This window comes from Mustela erminea, chromosome 8 (assembly GCF_009829155.1).
Source record: "Mustela erminea isolate mMusErm1 chromosome 8, mMusErm1.Pri, whole genome shotgun sequence".
In the NCBI taxonomy this organism is placed as follows: domain Eukaryota; kingdom Metazoa; phylum Chordata; class Mammalia; order Carnivora; family Mustelidae; genus Mustela; species Mustela erminea.
In genome coordinates this window covers 63,980,048-63,999,910 of record NC_045621.1, presented here as the reverse complement: position 1 = coordinate 63,999,910, position 19,863 = coordinate 63,980,048, and the positions used below count along the sequence as shown (strand labels likewise).

At 40.3% G+C, this 19,863-nt stretch overlaps 1 protein-coding gene across 3 annotated transcripts in view; it reads left to right on the top strand.

Moving 5' to 3' along the window:
* Positions 1 to 19,863, top strand: part of STK39 (serine/threonine kinase 39) — a 304,821-nt gene that overhangs the window by 281,722 nt on the left and 3,236 nt on the right. For all 3 annotated transcript variants that reach the window (XM_032355850.1, XM_032355849.1, XM_032355851.1), the window contains one exon: positions 7,784 to 7,848. In XM_032355850.1, coding sequence (XP_032211741.1) covers positions 7,784 to 7,848 — 65 coding nt within the window. The remainder of the gene's footprint in view (positions 1 to 7,783; positions 7,849 to 19,863) is intronic.

Genomic DNA, 19,863 nt, shown 5'->3' with positions numbered 1-19,863 from the left:
GGATCTTCTCTAGCTCCATCCATATCATGGCAAATGGCAATATTTCACTGTTTTTTTATGGCTGAGTAGTATTCCATTGCATATATCTTCTTTTATCCATTGCACATCTTCTTCTTTTGTTAAATAAAGATTTTACCTATTTCAGAGAGAGAGATCACGCACACGTGAGCAGGTAGGGGGAGGAGCAGAGGGAAAAAAGAGGGAGATAATCTCCAGCAGACTCCACACTGAGCACTGAGCCCAATACTGGGCTCAGCCCCACAACCCTGAGATCAGGACCTGAGCTGAAACCAAGAGTCAGATACTTAACTGAGTCAGCCAGGTGCCTCTGTACCCGCTCATCAAGTGATGGACACTGTAGATGATGCTGCCATAAACTTCATGGAGTATGTATTCCTTTGAATTCGTGTTCTTGTATTCTTTGAGAAAACACCCAGTAGGATGATTAGGATTGTTGGGTCGTCCTATATTTAACTTTTTGAAGAACCTCCATATAGTTTTCCACACTAGCTGCATCAGTTTGCATTCCCGCCAACAGCACGTGAGTGTTCCCCTTTCTCCACATCCTTGCCGACACCTGTTGTTTCTTGTGTTTTTGATTTTAGCCATTCTGACAGGTGTGAGGTGATATCTCACCTTGGTTTTGATTTGCTTTTCCCTGATGATGAGCAATGTCGAGCACATTTTCACTTGTCTGCTGACCACCTCGATGTCTTCTTTGGAGAGACGTCCATTCATTTGTCTATTCAAAATGTCTTTTGCCTATTTTTCAGTTGGATTATTTGGGGGTATTTTGGGTGTTGAGTAGTGTAAGTTCTTTACATATTTCAAATACTAACCCTCTATTGGATATGTCATTTGTAAATATCTTTTCCCTTTCAATAGGTTACCTTTTAGTTTTGTTGATTGTTACCTTCACTTTGCAAAACATTTTCTATTTTGACATAGTCCCAGTAGTTTATTTTTGCTTTAATTTCCCTTGCCTCAGGAGATATATGTAGAAAAATGTTACAGCTGGGGCTCCTGGGTGGTTCAGTGGCTTAACCGTCTGCCTTCAGCTCAGGTCATGACCCCAGGGTCCTGGGATCAAGCCCCGCATCGGGCTTTCAGCTCAGCAGAGAGCCTGCTTCTCCCTCTCCCTGCTGCTCTGCCTATTTGTGTTCTATCTCTCTGTCAAGTAAATAAATAAAATCTTTAAAAAAAATGTTACAGCTGATGTCAGAGACATTACTGCCTGTGTTGTCTTCTAGGATTATTATGGTTTCAGATCTCACATTTAGATCTTTAATCCATTGAGTTTATTTTCATGAACGGGATCAAAAAGAAAGTGGTCCAGCATATAGCTGACCAGTTTTCCCAGCACCATTTGTTGAAGAGACTGTCTTTTTCCCTGTTGGATATTCTTCCCTGCTTTGTTAAAGACTAATTGACAATATAATTGTGAGTTCATTTCTAGTTTTCTCTTCTGTTTCAGAAATCTAGATGCCCGTTTTTTATGACAGTACCATACCATTTGATTACTACAGTTTTGTAACAATTTGAAGTTTGGAATTGTGATACCTCCAACTTTGTTTTTCTTTTTCAAAATTGGTTTGCAATTCAGCGTCTTTTCTGGTTCCATATAAATTTTAGAATTTTTTGTCCTAGTTCTATGAAAAATGATGTTGGTATTTTGATATGGATTTCATTAAATCTGTACATTGCTTTGGATAGTATAGACATTTTAACAATATTTGTACTTCCAGTCTGTTAGCATGGAATGTATTTCCATTTCTTTTGGTCATCTTCAATATCTTTCGTGTTTTATAGTTTTTGGAGTACAATCTTTCACTTTGGTTAGGTTTATTTCTAGGCATCTTACATGTTACCTATAAATGGAATTTTCTTAATTTCTCTTTTTGCTGCTTCATTATTTTTGTATAGAAAAGCAACAAATTACTGTACATTGATTTTTGTATCCAGCAACCTCTCTGAATTCATTTAGTTATATATTCTTGTTGGATTATCTCCCTTATTATTATTATTTAGTGTCCTCCTTTGTCTCTTCTTATAGACTTTGTTTTAAAGTCTATTTTGTCCAATATAGGAATTACAACTCTGGCTTTCATTGACATCCATTTGCGTAATAAATACTTCTCCATTCCCTCACTTTCAATATGCAGACGTCGTTAGGTTTGAAATGAGTCTCTTGTAGGCAGCAGTGTCGATGGGTCTTGTTTATTTATCCACTCTGTCACCCTGTGTCATTCGATTGGAGCATTTAAAGCATTTACATTCAAAGTAATTATTGATAGATATGTTTTTATTGCCATTTGTTGCTTGTTTTGTGGTTGCTTTTTAGTTTTTCTCTGATCCTTTTTTCTTTTTCTCTCTTTCATGGTTTGGTTTTCTTTAGTGATATAGTTAGGTTCCTTTCTCTTTATTTTTTGCATATCTGTAACTTTTTTTGATTTGTGGTTACCATTCAATTTATATATAGCATCTTCTGCATATAGCAGTCTACATTAAGCTGATGGTCACTTAATTTTTTTTTGAACTCATTCTTTAATCCTCTCCCCTCTACATTTCAGATATTTGGTATCATATTTTATATTCTTTTATTTCATGCTTCTCTTTCATTTGCACTGTTTCATAAATTTGCTAAAAGTAATGCCTTCTAAGATTATTGTACCATGTTTGTCTGTAGATTTAGTCTTAAGGTTTCCAAGGGCAATTTCCAAAGAGGGACAAAGCTAAGAGTCATCAGCCAACAATAATCCCAGCAGATGGGAGAACATTTGCTTCATTCCTAAAGAGAAGATCAGGGCTGCACACCCAAGTATCCACAATAGTCCATCCCTTGTATTGTTTGGATCCACCTGGGAAAAGTTCCTCTAGCAATGACTGGTTTCTTTTTCTGGGGAAAGTTGTAAGAGGGAAGGTTAGTGGTATGACTTAGTCCTCATTGCTGTAGGTAGTCTTGAGGCCATACTGACGCTCATCATGTCCATCCTGGATTTACATTGCAGATTCCCTTTCTTGGGACTACCACCTATGCTAGCCTGGGTGGTTTATCTGAAGAGTGCCTTAGTCCCTCATCTCTTGAAAAACAATGAAAAGTAGCCAATCTTGCTGGTTCCTAATAGATGAGATGGGATGGAGGTGGTAGAGATGAAGAGAAATAAATAATTTCAAACACCGTAAAGACAAAACTGTCAGAGAAGTGTCTTCTGACTGCTGGGTAGAGGCTGAGCCATTGAGGGAGGTTGAAAGCAGGGAGACAGGAGGCTGTTGTGTGAAGCCAGACGAGAGACAGTGGCATCTGCACTTGGGTAGTAGCAGTAGAAGTGGGAAGAAGTCCTCAGTCTCTGAAGATACGGGTATATTTCAAAGATCAACCTTTTGCAGAGGTGAATAAGATTTTGTCTGGGTTGTCAAGGGTTTGAATCAAGTGGGGAAACAAGCTCTGTAATGGGTTGTTTCAGGACCTGATGATACAGAGTAGGGGTAGATACCTAGAGGAGGGGAGTGGTTATGGAGCCCTTCCCAGGAAAATCTAGAGTGGGATATGGCAGAAATGAACTAGAGAAGTAGGCTGGGCCAGACCATGGAGGATCTCATAGGCCACATTAAAAACTTGGACTTAATCCTGAAGCAGATATGAACAGTTAAATAGTATTATATGAGGAGGCAAAAACATCCCAGTTCATGACTTAGATTCTCCAAGTCTCTCTGGTGAGTGTAAGAGGGCTCATGAGTTAAGACTGAAGGCAGGGAAGTCAGTGAAGGTAGACAGTTGTCCAGGCTAGAGAGAGTAAGCTGACCTTTTTATGTACTTGTAGTACATCAAGCACTAGTGTAAACACTGTATGTGTATAAACTCCGTCCCCAGAAGAACTCTGTCACGTTGGCACTATTCATATCCACATTTTGCAGATATGTGGACTCGAGCACAAAGACACTTACGTACACTTGCTCAAGTTCATGGGGTCACATGGCTCTAAGCCAGAGGCAGGATTTTAACCCAGGCACTCTGACTGGGGGATTCACACACTTACACATCATGCTACACTCATCTGAAGATAAAAGCCTGGAGATCTGGGGAAAATAACAGGACAAATCTCTTGTATTTTGTCCCAAACATAATAATTAGCTGTGATTTTGAATTAGTGTTACAGCGGTATCCATTAGAGACCCACTGTCCCATCATTTCCTTTCTTCTTTCCTTAGAAGCTTGGATTCCCGTTCAGTACTTGTGTCTCTTTCTTGCTTTGCAATCCTCTGCTGCCTTTCCGCAGCAGCGCAGGGTACACAGCAGATGTTTGGGTCATGTCCTTGGATCAAACAATATTGTGACATCACCTTGTCAGGTAACCCAAGTCTGTGCTTTTTTGTCTTCTCTCAGAATTTCCTCTAGGGGGAATGCATTGGACTTGGCGTTCACTGGGGTGCTTTTCTTCACAGCTTTTGTTTGGGAATAGCTCAGATTAGATAAATTCACTCCCGGCCCCCAGAACGTCAATACTATATGAGTTGTTGTAAAATACACTGGTATCTGGGGAGAAAAGTGTATCTTTCTACTAATCACTTGTAATGCAAACACAGACTGTAAATAGTCATTATGTAACTGTTACTTTTCTAACTGTCCTAATGTGGAGAATCTGAGTAGTACAAGTTTATAGAGAAAACAGGGTCTGGAGAGTGCCAGACTTGGTTTGTGAGAGACACGTCAGTTCTGCTGCCTTGCCTCTGATCAATGACCCCCAGGACAATGTTATTTCCATCTTTGTTTGCATCCAATCAGGGAGCCACTGAGCATTGGCGTCTTTCTCACGTGGTCATTAATGATATTGTTACAGTTTCACGAAGCACGATACCGACCATACCTTAGGTCAAATGTTATCCCAAAAGAGCACCGAACACTGATAGAGATTCAAGCCTAAATGCACCACAGAGACCCCCGCAAACAGCCAAGAAGTCGTGATGGTTCACACAAAGGTAGCCTGTAGCCGCAGTGCTAGGGCAAGGGGACCACAATTCCTGGTACCTTGGTGAGTGTTTTCTGTGCCCTTTGTGCCAAGAAACAGAGCACTTGTGACTGAAGAGGGTGGGGAGGGACAAGCTCCAGGAAGGCAGAGTCTCATCAGAAAGTTCTATTTGGGAAAGCCAGGAAGGATTAGAAATAAGAGGATGGCCACTGAGCAGGCAAAGTTCAGAAGCCCCATACTTTGGGGAATCCCAAAGTGCCTTAAAGCATGAAGTTCAGTGTTGCTTCAGCATGTACCTGAGAAGCTCTTAAAGCTGACCAGCCCTATCCAACCCTTCCTTCTTCACTCATATTCCAGGTAAGGCACATTTTTATTTTTGAAATCCAGGTGCACAGTCAGGAGAAGGGAGAAAACAGTGACACCCATCTTTTTAATGAGCATTGCTAGTGGAAGAGAAATTAGCATCACCTTGAATTTTATGTGATGTCAGTTAAATGAAGGTATTTTATAGCACTTTACAACAAATTAGAATCAACTAAATTGAAAATAAGCCTAGCAGCTGGGATGAGTAATCAGGTAAGTGGCCAGTTTTGCTATTTTTGCTTTGAGTCGAAGACAGAATTTGAATTTCTAATGTCCCCGAGGTACAGGGCTCACCATTGGGGAATGTGGTTTCCGGGACGATTGTTGAAGATGGTAGCATTTCAGCTTTGCCCTCCAAGTCTACAACTCGAGTAGCCATGTTCCTTGGAGAATGGCGCTAACCCACAGGCATGCACACCAGACAGAGGGCTGTGAATTCATGCAGGACAGAGCGTGGCTTTTGGCGGAACGTTACAGAGCAGACTGGAAATAGATGACCCAGAACGGGGCAGTACATCATCCACATTAACTAAGAGTCTCTAATGAAGGACTGAAATTCACAGGAAGACATTGCAGTGACTCGTGAAATCAACCCAAATCAGAGGAACTTTTCGTTTTTAAGGACATAGTGATTCTGTGCACTTGCTGCAGTTTGCGTCCAGTCAGAATGTTCTGACATCATAAATACTGGCTTTGGTGAACAGCATTGCACAGCTGAGCTTTTCACTCCACAAGCCAGTGTTTCCTGTATGGATTACTAGATGATTCTATCATCTGACATATGCTCAGGAAACGGCTGAGGAGGCCAATAGACACTTGGTGATGATAACTCTGTTGAGGCTGGTGGCGGTGGCCCCGGTTCATTTTTTTTTTTTTAAGAGTTTTATTTATTTATTTGACAGACAGAGATCACAAGTAGGCAGAGAGGCAGGCAGAGAGAGTCAGGGAAGCAGGCTCCCCGCTGAGCAGAAAGCCCAAGGATTCTGGGCTCGATCCCAGGACCCTGGGATCATGACCTGAGCCAAAGGCAGAGGCTTTTAACCCACTGAGCCACCCAGGCTCCCCTGTGGCCCAGGTTTTGCCTGACATGTGTATGGTTGGCTTGTGTGGGCAAAAGGAAGAGGAGAAAAAGATGGGGCAGGCGGGGCCGGGGAAGGGGAGGCGGTTACCATAAACGAAACTTTACAGATTGCTCAGAGTGGAAGTATTAAGAGCAACAGATGAAGATAAAATGATGCTTGTAATTATGGTTTATAAAGAGAAATAGGCCATATTGAGTATATAATTTTCATTTTTTTTCTCCTCTGCAGCTGATAGATTAAATGAAATAAACTGATCTGCAGAAAATCCATGTCTCTAGGTTGTTTTTAGTCAACCTTAGAGAAACATGAAATGTGCAGATTTTTCTCCTCTTTACTTAGATTTTCTATTTTAAACCCTTTTCTCAAAATATTTATGTTATCTTAATTTTTTTATCTTAAAATAGTCACATAACATTTCAGATACCTAATTACTGAAGCAGCAGATAACTTTCCACATGAAAAATAAAAATGACACACAGAACTTTCTCTCTTTCTTCAGGAGTCCTTTCTTTTCCCTCACCAGCAGCACTTACTTGATTTTCAGTCCTTGAGACTTTAGATTTGGATATGGAAAGTGTGAGGTTTTAAATTTCTGTCATCATTACATTCTAATAATTCTGTACGCTAAGCCAGGGGAGGAAGCTGGAAAAATGGACATCTCTGCCACAGTATCAAATATATCATGATCCCGTGGAAGATGGGATGGGTCTCTGATGAATCCTTCAATAGTGAAGAAACATAAATTCACTATTGAACTCCAACCAACAGCCTCTAGGGCTTGCCCCTCTTCAGCCAACTTGGCTGTTGTTCAAGGTGCCTCTTCGAGGCTTTGACAGATTATTGTGCTCTGAAAGCGTGAACACAGATGCCCAAGTCATAGAGGTTATCCACTGTATTTTGTTGCCTTGATAAAAATGGGTGCAGAGAATTGAATGACTTTATAGGTGGGGGATTCAAAGGCACTGACCTTAATTCTTTTCAGAAAAACCCTTCTTTGCAATACCTCGCCTCTATTTTGTGCTGCCCTCTGCTGGCTAATAAATTTCGTAGTGTGGAGTGTTGCGAAAAACCAAGAGGTAGAGAACCTGGGGGCTGCTAACAACTTCTACTTTCCACTGGAAAGTAATTTCCCAGTTTGCTGTATGAAATGAGGGCTCAATGTATAGTGATGAATTCAGATGCACTGAAGATATAAATTGTAGAAAATGTGTGAGACTAATTTGGTTGTTTATATGGACTTTGCAATGCCTGTGAAAGAAATAATTTTGCGGCTTATTGCATGATTAGTCAGATTTTCCAAACCATTGATGTGAAAATCCAGTGCTACTGTAAATGATTTGGATACTTTTTCTCTACGTTTGTATTTTTCAGTGGCTGCTAATTTACAGAAGATTGTAGATGATCCCAAAGCTTTAAAAACCTTGACATTTAAGTTGGTAAGTTGAAAGTTCTGGAAAGAAGGTAAATATTTTGCCATGCTCTGCCAGCAAGGACTAATCACACAGTTTTATAGCCTGCTCTGTAATTCTGTTGCTGCTGTTGCTTTCTTTTGGGATCCATTTTTGCATTTGTCCTTTGCCGATTTAACCTTTGGGAATGTTTTCTGGCCACGACTGGGAATTCCCTCTTCCATGAGCGTACTTTGTTTTCAGCGCATCTTTAAGAATAGCCATTTGAGAAATCTTGGAGCCCGTGCCATTTTTGCCTTCAGTTTGCATGGCACCTTGACCGTATAGACAAAATTAAACCTCATTCCAACCAACACTCTTAATAAAGCTTTCCCAATGTGAAAGCCAGGTGGTTCTAACTTTAAAAATTGAGGCTGATTGTTGTAGAAATGCTTTAGGTAATTGGAAGCAATTGTGGAACTACTCACTGAAGGCTAGTGAACAAAGACATAACATTTTAACTCCACATTTCAAATCACGGTAATAGATTCTCGTGGAGAAGAGGTGTTGCAGCAGGTTTTCTGTGCTAGTAGACTTTGAATTTAAGAACTAGAGTGGCCACAGAGACTGAGATCCTGAGCGTCCTGGCATTGTTCTGAAAGCGAGAGATAGGGTGACCACAGGCAGAAACAGGGAGCAGTCCAAATAGTCAAAAGCGACGATTTTCCGGAAAGTTTTAACAAACAGTACACTAAGTGACTCATTTTAAAATTGTAAATCTTAGCAAGAGCCAGTCAGAATGTTGCAAGCAATTTAAGATATAAATGACTAGCACTTTGCTGTGCACAATATGTATTGATGATCTGTCTTTTTTATTTCTTGTGAGAATTTAATGGAAAATGCGTGCGGCCAAAGATGCGAAATGATTAGTTACAGCAAATGTTAGCTCTGCTCTAATTAACTTTCTGGATCTTGCCTCACATCTAATTTCAGATGGCTAGGCTGTGTGACGAACAAAAAAACACAAAGATTCTCAAAGAAAGAATTTATCTGAAGACATTTGTTTTGTTTTCAATAACAAAAGAACATTTTACTGAGACATAGAATGATAAATTAAGAAATTGAAAATAATGTCTTCTGCTTTGGGACTCATCTGTCACGTTTATTATGTTTCTAATTCACCTACATCTTTGTAAACATATTTCGTTCATATGAGACAATATTGATGAGAAAATGGTAGCCTGTGTCAGGATTTCAAGCCCGTTAATGTTTCTTTATTCATTTTTTATAACATAAGAAAGAAGTTCTCACACAACACCTCCAGAAGAGGTGCCTAAATTTGAGTATGTAAACAGAGATAAGAGATGAAAGCTTTCATGCTGGCTTTTTTTTTTTAAATTATTTATTTAATTGACAGAGAGAGATCATAAGTAGAGCAGCAGGCAGAGAGACAGAGAGCGGGACAGCAGGCTCCCCACTGAGCAGAGAGCCCAATTCCGGGCTCGATCCCAGGACCCTGGGATCATGACTGGAGCTGAAGGCAGAGGTGTAACCCACTGAGCCACTCATGTGTCCCATGCTGGCTTATCCCCACACTCCCTAAACTTGCTCACCTATGAAACAGGAATAGCAACCCTGCCCCTTTCCTGTTCCCGAAGGTCTTAGAGAAACCCCTAGTGTGTCTTCCCTGAACAGTAAGAAGAAGGTCAAACTGCCTTCATCTCCTACTCAAGCCTGTTTATTACTTCTGTGGATTCTCTCGCTTAACTCCGTCCTCTTCCCTCCATCCCCATTTCCGGCACGTTAGCGGGATTCTCTCATCTGAAACACACCTTCCTGTCTACAGACTGCCTGTCGCAGGCTCCGTTCACCACCCTGTGGCTGCGGCCAGGGTGCTGCTTCGGCATTGCAAAATGCTCCTAAAACTCAAACCCCGGACCAGATCTCCCTTTCGGGCTCCTACTTTATTACCTTGCTGTATCTCCCTTCATTCTCTCCTCTCTCCTTCTCCTTTTGTCCGCTGGCCCTTTGTATGTGCTTCTCTCTCGCACTAAAATATCCATCCAGCTTCTCTGGGCTGCTACTTCGGCAACCCGATATGCAGGCATGTTCCAGCTTCTTGCTTAAATTTCACTTTCTCCAGGAAGCTTTCTGCGACATCCAGTCCTGGCTCAGGTGCTCCTCTGCTATTCTCCCCCACGAATTCAAGTCTAGAGCCCCCAGGGGCCAGAGGCTACTGCCTAGCACGGTAGCTGGCACAGCGCGGGGGGCTTGATAATTAAATATATTAGTGTAATACAGACCTCAGTCAGAGAAACTTCAGCCATCATTTTTCCCTTAGCATTTATTTTAATTCCTGTAAAATAATGAAGATGGTGATTTCTGCTTCATGCCCTCTTTTTAGAGTCCCTTAAAATCCCTGGGCCTCGCCTGCAGGAAGAACGAGAAACACTTTCTTCGGCATCCCGTGTTTGCTAGATCGTGATATCCTTAGGTTCATTTTCTGTCCTGGGACTCCGAGACTCTGCGGGGCTAACTTGCCCATGGTTACAGTGTAGACACTGCAGATTCCCCTCTGGTCTAGCTCCCAGCCCATCCCCTCAGTCACCGTTCATTCTGAGAATCAGGGCCCTGCAGCTGTGTGGTTTTACGGTTTACTGTCTCTGTGGATTCTTCCTTTTGGATGACGGGCTTGGATAAGCAGATTGAATAGTATGGGCCTGTCTGGTCCCGGAGTCCTGCAGGAGAACCCAGGCAAGTCTTCCTTTCCCCCGATAGCTTGAGAATGTAGTAATGTGCTGTTCCCAGAAGATGGAAATTAATGGCTTTTCCCCAAAAGATAGCTAAAGACATTAAGTAAAGCCAGACTCAAGAGCAACCTTCGGTTTTGGTCACTTCATTCTCTGTCCAGCCCTCGTTAAACCTGAGGGGGTTTCTTTGTTGTTACCTGTTGCCGGCCAGTTTGAGATCCACCCGACAGAGCTCATTTGAATTGCTTCTGGGTCTAATCGTCTGTAGAACACTGACATCCTGGTAAAACCACAGAGGCTCAGATGCACTTGCCTTCATTTGTCCGTTTGGCTATTTTCTTGAAGAATAAAAGAAAGTATTTCAGAAGGATTTTTCCTCACAAACTGCTGCTGCTGGTGGCCCTTTTATCTCTCAGCTGTTTATCATTTTTATCTCAGAGCTTTCTTTGCTTTCTAAAGGAGAATGTTGGGGGCCTGAACATCGTCTAAAGAACAAAGTTATATCTTGGTGATGTGGTTCCTTACCTCAGAGAACAGTGGTTTACTCAGGAGATAGTTGGGGCACTTCATAAAATTACTCTTATCAGGGTCCTATACCAGATACCCTAATGTAATTGCTCTTGGGACAGCCTGGGCTTTGGGCGTCTTGAAGGTGTCCCCTGGTGATGCCACGGGTTAGCCCCAGTTGAGAAACACGCTGTTTGTAGATTGCTCAGTGTCTAATCTCCCTCCGCTCCACTCTCCCACCACTGTTAGAAATACTGGGCTCAAGTTTGAAAATTGGGCGGTGCTTATGGATCTGCTTATGTAAGAAAAACAGTGGCCCAGGGAGCAAGGATGTTGGTTCTACCAAGAAATGCATTTGCTCCCTGCCCAGTGAGATCTTTAGCCTCGTTTGACATATAATAAGTGAAGTATGATTTCCATTGTTGGCATGACCAGAGAGGCAGGGAGAACATTTTTCTCCCCCCATATATATAGCACTTTTAATGAAGTGGTTTAAGCAAAAAGGGCATTTCAGCTCCAGTGGAACATGCTTTGAGTGCAACATCTCAGTACTGTTTCACTGTTGATTGTTGTGAGCCTTGCCTTGAGACAAGTCTAAATGTTTACGGCATTTTTTAATCTGCTGCCTTGCAGTTTTATAAGGCAATTGAGTCTTGCTGCTTTCAGGGTGAAGTTTTTGAAACTGCATTAGTAAAAATATGAAATAAGATAATTTTCCCTTAAAGACAGAATAGAAGCCGTAAGTACGTGTAAGTAACATTCAGTTGGTCCACATTTACGTAAGCATTACAGATTTTAGTTCCTGAAGTTAAGTAACATGCATTACGTATAGCAATTTCATAAGCACTTTGGCAATTCACGACTAACGGGCCTTATTTTTAGAGGCGTTTAGCATAACCATAGTTGGAGGCTGTGTCACTAGGCAACATTTCCTGAAGTACAGGTAAAGCGAAGACTGAAATGAGATGAAAACAACTCAACTTCTCCCCCCTCCCCCCCAGCCCTTACTGAAAGAGGAGAAAGATAAGACAAAAATCTCAAGGCAGCCTATCAGTTCAGGAAGATCCAGGTAGCAGCTCTGGGTCTCCAGCTCCAGTCCAAGACAGTGGTTCTCCAAGCGGGGTCCCCAAACTGGCAGTGTCAGCTTCATCTGGAAGCTATCTGATAAAAACATAAATTCTATGTCTACATCCCAGGCCTAAGGATTCAGAATTTCTGGGATGTAGGGTGCAAGTGTTTTAACAAGTTCTCCAGGTGATTCTGGTGCATGCTAAAGTTTGAGAACCACTGCTTGATGGGAAGCTTGGGAGCTTATTTGGTGTTTCACACATTGGGAAGCACTTGCGTAGAACAGTGGTTCTCAAACTCTAACCTTTGAATCACCTAGGGAGCTCAAAAATCCCAGGCACCAGCCCCCACCCCAGACCGATCCTATCACAACCTCTGTATATTTTAAAATTTCCAGTGGCTCCAAAGCCCACCCAGGTTGTCATTTCAACAGTCTTCATAGCATCTTCACCAGAAGTAGATTCTATCTCAAGAGACCACTTTGCTCATCCATAAAAAACCAACTTCTCATCTGTTCAGGTTTTTTTCCTGACCTTGCAGGAATTCAGTCCCTTCTTCAGGTTCCCCTTCTAATTCTAGTTTTCTCGCGGTTTCCACCATATCTGCAGTTACTTCCTCTGCTAAAGTTTTGAACCACTCAGAGTCATCCGTGAGGTCTGGAAACAATTTCTTCCAAACTCCTGTTAATGGAGACATTTTGACCTCTTTCCACGAATCACTCATGTCCTTAATGGCATCTAGAAAGGTGAATTTTTCCAAAAGGTTTTCAAATTTCTTTGCCCAGATCCATCAGAGAAATCACTGTCTGTGGCAGCTATAGCCTCATGAAATGTATTTCTTAAATAATAGGACTTGAAAGTTGAAATTGCTTCTTGACCCATGAGCTGTAGAATGGATGCTGTGTTAGCAGGCATGAAAACCACATGAATCTCATTGTCCCATTTCCATTAGAGCTCTTGGGTGACAAGTACATCATCAATGAGCAGTAATATTTTGAAAGGACTGTTCTCTTCTAAGCTGCAGTTCTCAACAGGGGGCTTCAAATATTCAGTAAACCATTTTATCAGCAAAGGTGCTGTCTCTTGTTCTGTTTATAGGCTGTAGAGTCTATAAACCAATCTAGCATAATTCTTAAGGGCCCTAGGACTTCTGGAAAGGTAAGTGAAGATTGGCTTCAACTTAGAGTCCCCATTGGCATTAGCCCCTAACAAGAACCAGCCTGTCCTGAAGTTTGAAGCCAGGCATTGACTTCTCCTCTCTCGCTATGACAGCTCTAGATGGTATCTTCTTCCAATAGAAGGCTGTGCTGTCTACATTGAAATTCTGTTATTTACTATAGCTGCCTTCTTTAATTGTCTTAGCTCTGTCTTCTGGATAACTGACATGCTTCACCTTGCACTTACATGTTATGGAGACAGCTCCTCTCCTTAAACCTCCAGAATCAACCTCTGGTAGCTTCCACCTTGTCTTCTACAACATCCTTACCTCTCTCAGCCTTCAGAGAATTGAAGAGCGAATTAGGGCCTTGCTCTGGATTAGGCTTGGCTTACGGGAATGTGGTGACCAGTTTGGTCTTCTATCTGACCACTAAAACCTTCTCCATATCAGCAATAAGGCTGTTGGCTTTCTTATCATTCATGTGTTCACTGGAGTAGCACTTCACTTCCAATTTCCTTCAAGAACTTTTCTTTTATAATCACAGTTTGGCCTAAAGGGTGCGAGAGGCCTAGCTTTTGACCTGTCTTGGCTTTTGACCTGCCCTCCTCACTAAGTTTAATCATTTCTGGTTTTTGATTTAAAGTGAGAGACGTGCAGCTCTTCCTTTCACTTGAACACTTAAAGACCATTGTAGGGTCGAGTTGGCCTGATTTCAATATTGTTGGATCTCCGGGACTTAGGAGGCCTGAGGCAAGGCAGAGAGACAGGGGAATAGCCAGTGAGTGAAACAGTTAGAACACACACAGCATTTACGGATTAAGCTCACCATCTTATATAGGCATGGCCCATGGGCCCCAGAACAATTGTAAAATTAACATCAGAAATCACTGATGTCCTATTACTATAACAAATATAATGAAAGCCTTTAAAAAAGTATGAGAATTACCAAAATATTACAGACAAGAATCGAGCCAGTGCTGTGGGAAAATGACCCCACCAGACTTACGTGGTACAGGATTGCCACAAATCTTCAATTTCTAAAAAGAAAAAAAAATGTGCTATCCAGAAAAGGCAAGAAAGTGAAATGCAATAAAGCAAGGTAGGCTTCTATCGTGAAGTACTGTGGTTGTCTCCAGGAAAAGCTCTTGTGAGATTAAGTTGTAGGCTGAACTAGCCTTTTTTTTTTTTTTTTAATCCCTGTGGAATACCATTTTTACTCAGAAGAATAACTGACAAACTGTGGTTATTCAGACTAAGAATTTGGCAGATATTTTTTCAAAATGAACCAAGTGAGCCTGACACTTCAAGGAAAACAACTGACAATATTTGCCATCAATAATACCTTTCGGCTCTAGAGCAGAGAAAGGATTTTGGGAAACTGGCATTTGCCACTGTAAGAGTGACAACAGCCCAGTACTTACTTTTTCTGATGAGATTAGTCATGTGTGATATTAATGAATATGATTGGTGGACATTGCATATTGAAACACTGAGATTCTATAACAGACTGTGTCAACAGTGGATGATCTGCATAATTCAGTGATGCTGAGGGGAAAAGATCACTTCCAACTGAGAGATAGGCCACTGGTTTCAATGTAATAGAGTATGTGGTTTCAGATTCTACAATGCAACTAAATTTTAAGAAAATCCACTTGGCATATCTTGGTATGGTGACAAACAACATTCACAATGATCAGAAAGACTTTTGAAATACTATTTATTCCCTTTCAGTGACCTATTTATAGGAGGGTGGATTTTCTTTTCCTTTTTTTTTTTTTTTTTAAGATTTTATTTATTTATTTGACAGAGAGAGAGATACCACAAGTAGGCAGAGAGGCAGGGGATGGGGAAGCAGGCTCCTTGCTAAGCAGGGAGCCTGATGTGGGACTCTATCCCAGCACCCTGAGACCATGACCTGAGCCAAAGGCAGAGGCTTAACCCACTGACCCACTCAGGTGCCCTGGATTTTCTTTACATATGTCAAGGGAGCAACATAAAACAATAGATGGAATGTAGAAGCAAATATGAAAATCTAGCCATCTTCTGTTAAGCAAGACATTAAAGAGATTTGCAGAATGTAAAGCAGTGCCATTCTCAAATTTTTGTTTTGGTAAACTGTGGTCATTTTCCATTAAGATTTTATTTGTTAGCATGTAATAGGTTTATTATTAGATTTAATAAATTAGTAAGTGAATAATTTAGTAAATTAGTAAGTGAATAATTTCAGTTTTAATTTCTGAGATCGTCAGTATAATAAATACAATCTACATAAGCATGTTTGTTTTTATTTTAATACTTTGATATTAAAATCATGTTTAAAATGTTTAAAAATTTTCAGTTTTAATTTTTGAAATAGTCAATACAATAAATATAACCTAAAAAACCTAAGCTTTTTAAGTTTTAGTTCCAGTATAGTTAGCACAGTGTTATATTAGTTTCAGGTGTGCAATTTAGTGACTCAGCAGTTAAATACATCACCCGATGCCCATCGCAGCAACTGCCCTCCTTAATCCCCATCACCTGTGTCACCTATCCTCCCAACCCACTTCCTCTCTAGTAATCACTTTGTTCTCCAAAATTTAGGGGTCTGTTTCTTGATTTGTCTCTTTCCCCCCTCTGGGTTTTGTTTCTTATCTGACTCATTTTACTCGGCAGAATACTCTCTAGCTCCATCCATGTCCTTGCAAATGGCAAGAGTTCATTCTTTTTATGGCTGAATAATACTCCATTATATATATATGTATTTATACACACATACCACATCTTCTTTATGCATTCACCTATCGGAGGATACTTGGACTGCTTCCATATCTTGGCTATTGTGAATAATGGTGCTATAAACATAGGGGTGCATGTAACCTTTTGAATTCGTGTTTTTGTATTCTTTGGGAAATAACCACAGTATAATTGCTGAATCGTGGGGGTGGTTCTAACTTTTTGAAGAACCCTCTACTGTTTTTCACTGTGGCTGCACCAGTTTGCATTCCCACCAACAATGCACAAGTACTCTCCTTTCTCTGCATCCTCACCAACACATGCTATTTCTTGTGTTGTTGATTTTAGCCATTCTGACAGGTATGAGGTGAAATCTCATTGTAGTTTTGATTTGCATTTCCCTGATGGTAAGTGACGAAGACCTTTGCACGTGTCTTGTGGCCATCTTTAGGTCTTCTTTGGAGAAATGGCTGTTCATGTCTTCTGCCCATTTTTTAATTGGATTATTTTTTGCATGTTGAGTTTCATAAGTTTTTTTTATATATTTATACTAACCCTTTACTGAATGTATCATTTGCAAATATCCCCACTCAGTAAGTTGCCTTTTTAGTTTTGTTGATTGTTTTTGCTTTTATTTCTCAGGAGACAGATGAGATGTCAAAAAGGTTACTGCCTGTGTTCTCTTCTAGGATCTTTATGGTTTCAGGTCTCACATTTAGGTATTTAATCCATTTCAAATTTTTCTGTATGGTGTAAGAAAGTGGTTCATTTTCTTTCTTTTGCAAGTGGCTGTCCAGGTTTCTCAACACCATTTGTTGAAGAGACTTTTTCCCATTGAATATTTTTTCCTGCTTTGTCGAAGATGAACTGACCACATACTTGTGGGTTTATTTCTGGGTTTTCTATTCTATTCCATTGATCCACAGGTCTATTTTCTTTTTAAAGATTTTATTTGAGAGGGAGAGAGAATCTCAAGCAGACTCCACACTGAGGGCAGAGCCTAGCTCGGGGCTCAATTCCACAACTGTAAGATCTTGACCTAAGCGAAAACCAAGAGATGTTTAACTGACCAAGCTACTTAGGCAACCCTCCATATCTGTTTTTTTAAGCCAGTACCATACTGTTTTGATTGCCACAGCTTTGTAATTTAAAGTCCACAACTGCGATGCTTCTAGCTTTGCTTTTTCAAGATTGCTTTGGCTATTCAGTATCTTCTGTGGTTCCACACAAATTTTGGGGGGTTTTTTGTTCTAGTTCTGTGTAAAGCGCTGGTGGCATTTTGACAGGATTTGCAATAAATGTCTAGATTACATTAAGTGTACAGACATTTTAATTTATCTGTAATTCCATAAGCATGGCATGTCTTTTCCTTTCTTTGTGTTGTCTCCAGTTTCTTTCATCAGTATTTAATTCCTAGGTTATCTTATTATTTTTGGTGCAGTCAAAATGGAACTGTTTTGTCAATTTCTCTTTCTAAGGTTTCATTATTGGTGTATAGAAATGCCACAGATTTCTGAACCTTTTGTCTCCTGTGACTGAATTTATCAGTTCTAGCAGTTTTTTTGGTAGAATCCTTGGGTTTTCTATATAAAGTAGCAAGTCATCTGCAAATAATGAAAGTTTTCCTTCTCCATCGGTTTAGATGCCTTTTATACCTTTTTTTGTTGTCTGATAGCTCTGGGTAGGACTTGTAGTATTATGTTGAATAAAAATGGTGAGACCTTGTCTTGTTCCTGACCTTAGGGGAAAAAACTCTATTTTTTCCCCATTAAGGATGTTAGCTGTTGATTTTTCACAGATGGCCTTTATTATGTTGAGGTATGTTCCCTTTGTTGAGGTCTTTCATCATAAATGGATGTTGTACTTTGTCAAATGCTCTTTCTGTGTCTGTTGACATGACCATATGGTTCTTTTCTCTTATTGATGTGATCGATCACACTGATTGATTTAGGAACATTGAGCCACCCTTGCATCCCAGAAATAAATCCCACTTGATCATGGTAAATGATTTTTTAAAAAAGCATAAGCTTTTGAAGTCCTTGATAATTTTTAAGAATATAAAGGGTACTTGAGACTGAGAAGTTTGAGAACTGCTGCTTTAAGGGTCTCTAATCTCTTTGCTCTAGAACCCAGAATCATTTTCATATTGCCCTCAGTGTTTTGGCCACAGTGAGCAAGACAAGAACTCAGCCTTGGTTAAGAGAGAGTTAGCAGGGTAGTGGGGAAGAAGAGCTGAGTACCTGAATGAAAGCCAGACAACCTGGCCTGTGACTCTGCCAGGAAACTGAGTGTTCCAGTGCAGCCACAGGAGGCTCTGGAACAGAGGGTGAGAGATGGACTCCCTGTGTGATGTACCCACAATAATCACTGGTTTGATCACCCACTTGCATTGTAAATTCTCAACTTCTATTACTCTTTGCAAAAAGGATTTAAGATTTTTCTTTTAACCACTATTGGATACTTTATTTCCTCTCATTTCAACATCCTGCTAATTCCCATTGCCAAATTTCTGGTGTATCTTTGACATGCACCGATGTACTTCCCATTGGCTAGTCCCTGCTTGTCACTGTCAGCAGCTATCCTTGCTCCTGTGGTGTTTGTCATTTGCCTATTAATTACACACATTGTGTCTGCCCCCATTCACTGCATTGAGTAAATGATGTTAGCAGGCGTGAAGAAAGGAAGGTTTAAGGAGATATACAAACTGGTGTGGAACAAGAAAATAATTGGGGGTGAGGGGCTGGGTGGTGATTCTGATCTTACTACCCCTGACAACACAAACAGTGAAAATTGCCCTTTACTGAATATCTTGTCAACTTAAACTAAAGAAATCAATGGGCAGGCACAAAGGAAAATTTTTAAATGCCCACTTATATTTCTATCCTTTAGGCTATTGATTTTCTTATATAAGCTTAAGTACTGACACCATTATTTTAAAGATAATTACTTAAAAATACTCAAGTTCTGTATTCTAATTAGCAGTTTATTGTAAGGGAAATTGTTGGGGGTGACAAAGGACTGAGTTTATGCACTGGTTTTTGGAGCGGTGCAAAGCAGGTTCATTGTGATGATTGGAAGGTTTTTTTTTTTTTTTTTATAACATGGGAAACTAATTGTTTTGACAATAATTTAGCAGGAATTAGGCCAAGAAAAGGTTTGTATGGTCCTTTGGTGATTAATTGCCTATTCCCAGTCATTTATCAAACCTTTTTCTCCCCACTTGTACTTACATAATGTCAGATTCTGGTTTATGCACTCTGAAGACGTAGCCTGGAATGGTGATATGCATACTGTGTGTGCGTGTGTGTGTATGAGAGAGAGAGAGAGAGAGAGAAGGGGAGTTGAAAAAAAATAAAAAATTTTGAATGAGGACAAGTGAGAGGTTTGATGAGCAATGACTTGTTTCCAGTTCCTTTTAATTTTGAAGAAAAAAAAAATCAAAGTATTTGACACAATATAAGTTGGGACAATTCTAGGCAATAAATGTCCTAAAATATTATAAACAAAATTGTTCTGGAAAAATAAGTTGTTTGTTATGAGCCCTGCTACTACTTGGTAAACACTTTTTTTCTGACCAGTTTTATAGAGGACGCCTTTTGGTAAAAACCGTATTACCCTCGGTGACCAGTTAAATCGCTTTTGCTCATTTTCGTATTTTAACAACTGAAAATCTGTACATCTTAATTCGCTTCACATATTTCACCCTTTTCCCCCCACTCCCCACCCCCGCGCCACCACTCCTTTCTGGCAACCACCTGTTTGTTCTCTGTATTTAGAATCTGGTTTCATTGTTGTTCATTTGTTTTGTGTTTTAGATTCCATATGTAACTGAAGTACAATATTTGTCCTTCTCTGGCTAACTTAT